The sequence below is a fragment of the Cicer arietinum genome, chromosome 4 (genome assembly GCF_000331145.2).
Source record: "Cicer arietinum cultivar CDC Frontier isolate Library 1 chromosome 4, Cicar.CDCFrontier_v2.0, whole genome shotgun sequence".
Classification (NCBI taxonomy): domain Eukaryota; kingdom Viridiplantae; phylum Streptophyta; class Magnoliopsida; order Fabales; family Fabaceae; genus Cicer; species Cicer arietinum.
The window spans coordinates 62,043,650-62,053,047 of NC_021163.2; the positions used below are offsets into that span (position 1 = coordinate 62,043,650).

Sequence of the window (9,398 nt, forward strand, 5' to 3'; positions counted from 1 at the left end):
TTAAAGGCCTCTAATGCCTATAAATAGAAGGCCAATACCCAGGATCAAACAAGAACTTCAAGTGCTATAAAACTCTCATAAATCATTCACATACTTGAAATTCTCATTTTCACAAAAAGCAATCAGTTCTGATCAATTCTATCTCACTGTGATATTGCTATTGATTTCTTTGTTAAGAATCGAATCTCAAACAAGAGTTGAGATATCTTAGATTCTGTCAAAATCAATCTTATTGTAAAAACTCAAACTATAAGAGTTTCTTTATAGTTTGTTTAGATTGCATTGAATCCTATCAAAGTTAGATAGGTGTTGTTGTTGCTTTCTGGGTGGAAAGTAATAGAGATTAAAACAGATCAAGGTTGATCTAAGCTAGGTGCTGTAAAACCAAGAAAGTTCTTTGTTTTAAACACTTAGTTGAAAATCTCACGGTTGTGAGGACTTGACGTAACCCGAGTTGGGTGAACTAGGATATATCGTTGTGTGGTATTTCTTCCCTTATCTATTTACTTTCAGTTTGATTGATTATCAAGTTAATTACATAAACTGAACTATTGATTTTAACTAACCAAGAACGTTCTCCGTTTTCGGGTTAAAACCAAGAACGTTCTCCGTTTTCTGTTTTCACAACCAAGATCAATCTTGAGTTATTTTCTTAAGTTTTTAACAGGAATTTTTAAAAAGGTGCATTTACAATTCAAACCCCCTTTCTTGTAAATCGACATTGTTACTTCAACATCATCATATTTATATTTTTAAAATTATAATAACAAACAAAAATGAAGAGAGTGAAAAATAAAGAAGATATTAATTAGGATAATGTGACGAGAACCATAAAAAAAAAGGAGTGTAAATGTTTAGAATGAAAATGAAGCTAAAAAAAAGAGAAATAATTAATAGTCAATCATAATTAATTATGATACAATAATAATTATTCATACACTAATTATTGTTATCTTAATTATGATCCAATTAAGAATAGCAATAGTTAGTAACAATTAGAGTTAGTTAGAAAGATGTATTATATCATAAATCTTCACACTATCATTTCAAATTTTATATATACATTTTTTTTAATTATTTATCTCTTTTTTGGATTCAACTAAATATCAGAGTAATAATTATTCTACTACATTCTTTCTCAACATTTTCTTGAAAAATTTTTCATTAAAACTTCATTGATTTATTTTTACTATTCGTTTTTAATTGATTTTTTGAGATTTTATATCAAGTTTTTAGTTGGTTCTAGTTTCCTCTTTACTCTTATTCATCGCACTCTTGTTCTGACAAATAATCAATATTCAAGTAGATTCAACAAATTTTTGCTAAGGTTAGGTGAAAGTTGGATGGTTTTTGCTATAGGTTGTATTTTCTTTAAACTTATTTGATGATTAAAAATTGATGGATTGAGATTCATGATATGATTTTTTTAAAGGTTTTATTGTTGATTAACCATTATTTTCTTTAGTGATGTGTTTCATTATTTTTAGTTATTATTGACTTTCACTTTGTGTTTTTAACCTATGGTAGTAAAGTAATTATTATTCTCTTTATTCTTCTACTTTATGGTGGTTAGGTATTTCTCATTTTTTTTGTGCTTTCACCCTATGGTGGTTAAACTTTGTTAGCTAAATTTGGCATTGAAGATCCAAAATTGTGATTCTTGATTTTATATTAGAGTGAGTGTCGTAGAAGACTTAGCTCAAAGTAAATATAAGACTTCGACGGCCGCTAGCACTATCTACATGAACTTTCTTGTTCAACCGGCATGATTACAACTTGTATGATTTTTTTTTTTTTTATATAATTTTCTTTCATTAGTTACATTATATTTTCATTTATTTTCTTGTATTGCATTTTTAGTTAGATATGTGTTAGAATTAGATTAAGATAGTTATAAGTTAGTTATGATTAGATAGAAGACAAATATATTAATTTCCTTAGAAACACTTTTGCAGATGTAGTTATGCTATAATTATAATTAATTCACACAACTGCAAAGTTCCGAGTTCGAATCCGTAATATGATGTTCATTCTTATAATATCAGTATTTGTCAGTTGAGCTATAACTTGTTGAATTTTTATTACTCATAATAATAAATATTAAATATTTTTGCGATAAAAAAAAATTAATATAATGCTTATAAACAATGGAATGTGGTGTCGTGTTACAAAGCAATTGATGATTCACCACATATGTCGATGATGAGGGAAAGTTTGAAGATGGCCTTAGATTAATTATGGAACTAAAATGTACCATAAGAAGTACAAGTGTTTGGTTGGAGCTTGTTATTAGAACGGTTGCCTACAAAATTAGAGCTTGAGAAGAGAAATGTCTTACATGTATGTACCTTTAAATATATGTTGTGTCTTTTGTTTTTAGGAGATCGAGTATGTCAATCATGTTTTTATTTATTTATGACCTTTTACTAACTTGATTTGGTATATTTTTTTATTTGTCCTATTACTAACTTGACTTGATTGGTGTAAGATTCTTTTACGAGTGTATTCTATTGATATGGAGAGATATGTTGATGTTGACTACTTCTCTCAATTTAGAGAATTGGTTGAGGGAGATGTCACAAAAAATAAAAGAGTTTAATTAAGCTTGTGATGTAGTTGTTGTGATCGATAATGTCTGAAAAATATCTTAGTCTTGGTTTATGTTAGAAAGAAGTGTACTTCTAATTTATATTTTGCTTCTTAATATTCAAATCATTTGGGTTGTCTCCAAAGTGGTTAGTATGTTATATTTGTATATGAATTTTAAGAACTCTTTATACTCTCATTAATAAATTTTATTTATAAAATGTAGCAAAATGATATTTTTTTATATAAAATAATATTTTATCAAATACAAATGTTGTCAATAAATAACTTTTTAATTTATAAAAAAAAATCATTAATTTAGTAATTTGTAGAAAAAATTGTATAAAACTCTTTAATTTTTGTAAATGTTCATAGAAGCTCTCAAAGTAAACATGTGCTACATTACATACAGCAAGACATGGAATCGCTTTTTACGTCCCAAAACATCAATCTCTTTCTAAAATTCAGATTTAGCAATGGAATAAGAGAAGTTGCGTAAATTTTTAACCACAAAAAAAACTAAGCGATGTCCCCATCTAATTATGGCAATTAGACAAAAACTTTAGTGTAAGAAAATTTATTTAAGACAACCTTTTTTCTTTTAGAATGATGACGGCTATGTGTTAAGTACTAAGATTAAAAAAAAATGCCAACTTGGTATGATTTTTTTAACGATTAATATCATTTTGAGATTAAATCTTCGACTTTTTATCATTCAACTTTTTTAAAGCTATCAAAATTATTTGATATCTCCTATTAACTTTATGAGAATATAACCAAATATTTGAGTCTTTTAATAATTTGACAAACAGTTAGACAGTAGTCTCTTTAAATAAATCTCAATATTTGTCTCTACAATAAAACAACGATACTTTGATTTATAAAAAAAAAATTAATTTTTTAATAGAAATGATATTATGACTATTAAACACTTACGAGTCTAAAAAGATATAGGAGTAAATCTTATACAGAAACAAATTTAAATTAAAAATGTTATGGACATGGACATACTCACAAATAATAAAATTAATTTAAAAAAAACTTAACCATATATTACTTGAAATATTTTTTCTTTTAATTTTTATATATTTGTGTGTCCAAACAAATATTTCTAGTAAAAAAAACTATTTAACATTTTAAAAAACAACGAAATAACTATACTAGTAAATGAGAGGCCTCTTTGCATTGTAGTCAAACATCAAATTGTTTTTTTGTACTTAGTACACCTATTAAAGGTACATCACCAAATAAAGCATATTCAATAATGTAAGGCCCATTACAAATAATTGTCAAAACATCATTTCATTTCAGTGATTTGAAATTTAATCATTACTCTTCCTCTTAATAACTTTTTCCAGTTTCCATCATATTACCATATTTTCACATCCAATAAAAATTTCAAAATATTAAAGAGCCAAAAATAAAACTATGATTTGAAAGATCTTGTTCCACTAGCATACAAAAAGATGTCACAATAAATAAAAATAAATTGCCTGCCCCCACCGTCCATTACATTAAGTCATTAACCAATCTCCAAAATTCCTTAACATAATTTGCAAATTTATATTCTAAATGCAAAACTTCAAAATCCATCTTATCATTCCACTACATCAACTATTTCTTGACATTTCCATCGAGAATAAATTAAACAAAATTATAATCTCATCTTAATTTTGTTGAAGTTACTAAGTGTAACTTTTGACAATATTAATAATACTAAGTATCACTCCAAGGAGCAAAAACTGGCAAATAAGACATTGAGGGAATCAATGAGGTAACACTAGTAGTAACAATAGGGTTCAAATTTTTTGACCCAATTGGAGGTTTAGGAAAAAGCATTGTGGGGCCAGTACTTTTGTTGTCAGGGCTGCATTCTCTTGAGTTACTTAAACTAGTCACAAGTGAAGATGAGTTTGAAAAATGAGTCCTTATCATCTTGGGAGAATCATCTACCATAACTTGGCTAGATCCTATTGAATCAATCCCAATGATATCTTGTAGGGACATAGAGAAAGTAGAATTTCTAAAATTTCCACACTTTACAGTTTTTTGGTCACATGTATTTGACTCTTGTTGTGGGGACATATTCCAACCATTTTCAATATTTTGGTTCCCACCTTCAATTTTTTCTTCACTATTTGTAATTGGACTTTTGGCATTGGTTTTTGGTTCACTAGTATCCTTAATTTGTTTTGTTCTTCTAGCTTGTTCACCAACAAGAAGTGTGTTGCTAGCCATGATTTTTTCAACATTGTATTTTGATATCACAAAGTTTGTCACTGCATTTAGGCCACGGAATTTAATTGCAGCTACATCATATGCTTCAGCTGCTTCCTCTTGTGTGCCTGAATTTTATTCAACAACAAAAAAAATAATTTTTCTTATACAAAATAATTTCATGAACTTAAATAAATTTTTGATTACTTTTTTGTCACAATCATCAAGTAACCAATAATTTTAGAGGTTAAAAACATTTTTTCTAAACATTTTTATGCCAAGCCTTTATTTATATATAAAAAAAATTCCTAGTTAGTTTAGTATATATGAGTAGAATAAATAGATAGACAGACAAGTAGAATGGTAGTCTTAGGAAGGACTTACTAAATGTCCCAAGATAAAGGTCCCTATTTCCTGCAACTCTGCCTATTCTAGCTTGCCATCTACCATGTTGGTGGTGCCTGCATAACATTCACATGTAAAGTTACTTAGTTACCTCAAATTCTGTTTTTCTTATACATAGATGAAAACAAAAAATAACATGTATTAAAATCAAATGAATAACCTTGTCACTCCTCTATAGATTGATGCACCCCTTGAAAACCCACTACTCTTTCTACAAAACAACCAAAAACTTAGTATCATCAATTCATCATTATATCATATTAAGCAAAACAAGAAAATTTTGAATCAATTATATCAATTTTTGTACATTTTATTTTCTTTTATATTCATGATCAAATGGAGTAGCTTGTAACAACGTAATATCTCTATACTTAGATATTTATAAATGTTTAAAAAAATTTCACAAAAATTAATAAAAACAACAATAAATTATTGACTATTAACAATGGTTATAAATGTTTAGTAGAATATAATTATTATAAATGTTAAGTACAATATAATAATTTGAAAAGTGATCACACAATATTTTAATTTGATGGTAAAATTTAAATAAATTAATTGATGTTACATTGCAAAAATAAACACTTATTTTAAACAAAATTTATTTTTATAAAATGACACTTATTTTAAAATAGATAGAGTAATAACGACCAATTAATCAATGTTCATACCTTCTCAAGTGGGCAACAAATTCCTGCCTACTCATGTTATCCATCTCTTCAAGTTCATTTTGGTAATTTTCTAGCTGCCAAAGAGAATATAATTATAATTAAAATAAAAAGAAGATGTGACTTCAAGGAGTACAAATCTAGTGAAAATTTTCCTAGAATTTGAAACAAACCGAAAAGTTAGTATGTGTTGAAGGTCCCCAATACTTTAGAGCAGCAAGATCATATGCTTTTGCAGCTTTCACTTCCATATCATAGCCACCTTAAGTAATTTTTTACAAACAAAAATTTACCATATATATCAATTTATAATGACAAGGGTATTGGTAAAAAATAAGATATTTTAAAAAGGACTTAGTACTTACCCAAATAAACTTCGATGTACAATGATTTGTTGATTTGTCATCAAATATGTGAACATGTGACATGTCATAGTTAGTGGACACAATTCGTAATAATGGACCAAAATTTGCAGAAGAAAAAAGTGTACTCCAATATAAATAATAATAATAACAATGTAACAAAATTGTTCATATTTTTTATGTGACTAACCTTGTCTTCCTTTCCTTGTTTGCCCTTCCTTCTTGCAACTGTTGTCCCATAAATGTGCTTCATATCTACCGGTCCATCTATGCCTAATACAAAACGAACAAAGAAATAATTATTCACCACAAACTTGAAACGAAAAAAAAAAAAATGCCAATGATCGTAAGTGTAGAACTAACACAAATTTGACTAGAAAAGTTCCAAACATTTTATGGTGGAATTAAATTGAAGATAAGTAAAGTGAATCACAACAATATTAAGGTTACTTAAACGGGTGAAATCAAATTTTTAAAGTGGATCAATTGTGAACTATTAGCCATTTTACAAAAGTCCCTAGAGGATTTGAACTATATACTTTGAAGATTCAATTTCCTTGCAATTGAAATTTACTCCATTTACGGAATTAGACATCATTAATCATTTGATCAAAGCTCATACAGTCCATATTTTATATCAATCTTAACAATTATAAAACAAAAATTAAGTTCTACATATTTTTGGACCGATCGATCAAAGATAGAACTACGTCAATTGAACTTATTGAGTAAAACTCTTACCACTAAATTGAAAACTCAATTGAAAAAAATAATGAAAATTACTAAATAGTTTCCATTAACTCCCAAAAAGATCTTATTTTAAAACAATGTGACTTATTTTACTTTTCATCATAGAAATTACTTATATAGAAGTACTAACAATGAAAGCATTTATAATCAAGTTGTATATCCAAAATGCTTGGCCATGCTCATAAAAGTAAAACTACAACAAACTCTATCAAAATAGAAGATAAGTAATGAGAAACACTAACAAAAGGTTACTCAAAAGGGTGAAATAAAATTCAAATTTCTAAAGTAAAGGTTAGTTGAATAATTAAAAGGTGTTAAAATGAAACTAACCTTGTAACTCCTCTGTATTGAGAAGTTCTCTGACCAAATGTATCAATAGATTTTCTATGAACAGATTGCTTCTTACCAACCTTAACATTCCCTCTCTTTTTAGCTTCAACATTAACAGCCATTGAATCATCATGACTTGGAACAGTGATACAACTTGATTGAGAGCCAGGACTCATTGAAAGGCTTAAAGATTTTAACTCACCACAACCATCATTAACTTTTCCAACACAATCTTCAATATTATTGCTACCAACACTATTCATGAAGCAAGAAATGTTTTCCTCTTCCAACAATGATTCATGATACATTATTCCATGACATGCAAGTTCTGAATAATATGAAGAATGTTCTTGTCCTTCATTATTATTGTTATAGTAAATATTGCTGTCTAAGCTTAAATCCATTCTTTCTCTTTCATTTCCTTCATATTCATGATGATTTTCCATAGTTGCACTACCTAAGAAATCTTCTAGTTTTGGAGATGAAGTTGGCAGCATCACTAAAACAATCATGAAGATAATCTTTTTCAAAAGGGTCATAACAAAATTTTGAATGCAAAATTTCTATTTTAAAAAAAAAAATTGAAAAACGAAAAATTATTATTAATATTTTATTTTTAAAATTACAATAACATTAATGATTATTTTACAAATTAAAGTGAAGAGAAAGAAAGGCAAAAAAAGATGTGAAAAAGACAAACCTTGTTGTGTTTGTGATGTGGTGAAAGAATCCATGATGCAAAGTGATTCATGAGATATAAGTGGCATCATAGACAAAGAAGAATGATGAAAGGAAGTGTTTTCTCCAAAACCATGACATATTGAAGAAGGTGACATGTAGAAGTTTGAGGGAACAAGAAGAGAAGAAGAAGGTTGTTGGTTTTCATGATAGTAATGATGATCCATTTTCATGTGGGGTGAGAGAGAAAATTCCAACCAGTTATGATTGTGTTCGTCATCAATGTTGCTATCATTCATAGATTTCATCTTCTTGTTTTTTTTTTCTTTTTTTTTTTTTCTTACTACTTGTTTGCAAAAAAAGGTTAGATTTTGAACTTGCTATTTGTATCTATGAAAGCAAGACAAGTCAATGATGGATTGGCAAGTAAACAAATCATAGAAGGTTAGTTTTTTATTTATTATTTCATACTAAATTAGGAATTTTTAAGTTCAGACTTTACAAAAAAAGTTATTGGCTTTTAATCTTTATTTTATTTTATAAAATTACTTTGAGACAATACAAATATTAGTATTTAAAGTTTTTTTAATCAAAATATAGAATAAAATTAGATAAAAAATTAGAGATTAAATTCGAAAGATATCGTAAATCTATGAAAATTAAAAATATATTTAATTTAAAATAAAATAATTTTTATATTATTTTTATAATTGATAAGATTATTAAATTTTTTTATAATAATCAATGATATTCTTCAGAAATAATAATACATAATTTTCTTTTATTTTTATGAATAAAATGTGATACAATTTATGTTAATTGAATACAAAGCATATATTTATTTTTTTAGTTTTAATAAAATTGATATTATTTCAATTGAAAATTAAAAACAATCTTAAGCGACTATTTTTAAGATTATTTTGGATCGCTAAGAATTCTTACATTATGTGAGAAGGGAATTATTTTGCTATTTCAATTTTGATTTCATAATCCACAATCGCCCTCCCTCGATTCTCAAAATTATCTTCATACGGATTCTTTAGGAACGTTCTTTTTGGGAGAATAATCTTTTTCTTTATTCTTCTGCTTTTCTTTTACTTTTAGCTCTGTAACAAAAAAATATATTCAAATATACTTATTAAACATTTTTCTTAATTTGATTTCATTCAAGATAATAGATTTGTTTGTTATAATATTTTATAAAATAATTTTTAAACTATTTTAATTTTTTATAATATTTTTAAAAAAAATTAAAAATATATTTTCAAAAGAGAAGGTGGTTAAATAGCTTATAAAAATTAATTTAAATATTTTATTTTATTATTGAAAATTAATTTAAATAATGAAATATTAAAGAACATTTATAATGAAAAACTATTTTTTTTAAATAATGAGAAACTAT

The 9,398-nt window shown here is 26.5% G+C and overlaps 1 protein-coding gene across 1 annotated transcript; it reads right to left on the reverse strand.

Moving 5' to 3' along the window:
- Positions 1 to 4,055: 4,055 nt before the first annotated feature.
- On the reverse strand, positions 4,056 to 8,411 carry LOC101495883 (AP2-like ethylene-responsive transcription factor ANT). The gene is made up of 9 exons (XM_004498893.4): positions 8,019 to 8,411; positions 7,319 to 7,817; positions 6,429 to 6,511; positions 6,242 to 6,250; positions 6,050 to 6,138; positions 5,880 to 5,953; positions 5,369 to 5,419; positions 5,188 to 5,264; positions 4,056 to 4,931 (listed from the first exon to the last, which is right to left on the reverse strand). Exons 1-9 carry the CDS (start codon positions 8,302 to 8,304, stop codon positions 4,303 to 4,305), a joined length of 1,797 nt encoding a protein of 598 aa, XP_004498950.1. The 5' UTR covers positions 8,305 to 8,411; the 3' UTR covers positions 4,056 to 4,302.
- Between the last annotated feature and the right edge of the window lie 987 nt (positions 8,412 to 9,398).

Bases quoted from the DNA above. Each gene is read 5' to 3' on its own strand.
- LOC101495883 (XM_004498893.4), bottom strand. From the start codon at position 8,304: ATGAAATCTATGAATGATAGCAACATTGATGACGAACACAATCATAAC. The intron at 7,818-8,018 runs GTTTGTCTTTTT...TGATTGTTTTAG, and splicing joins CACATCACAAACACAACAAG to TGATGCTGCCAACTTCATCT. The intron at 6,512-7,318 runs GTTAGTTTCATT...GTTTTGTATTAG, and splicing joins CAATACAGAGGAGTTACAAG to GCATAGATGGACCGGTAGAT.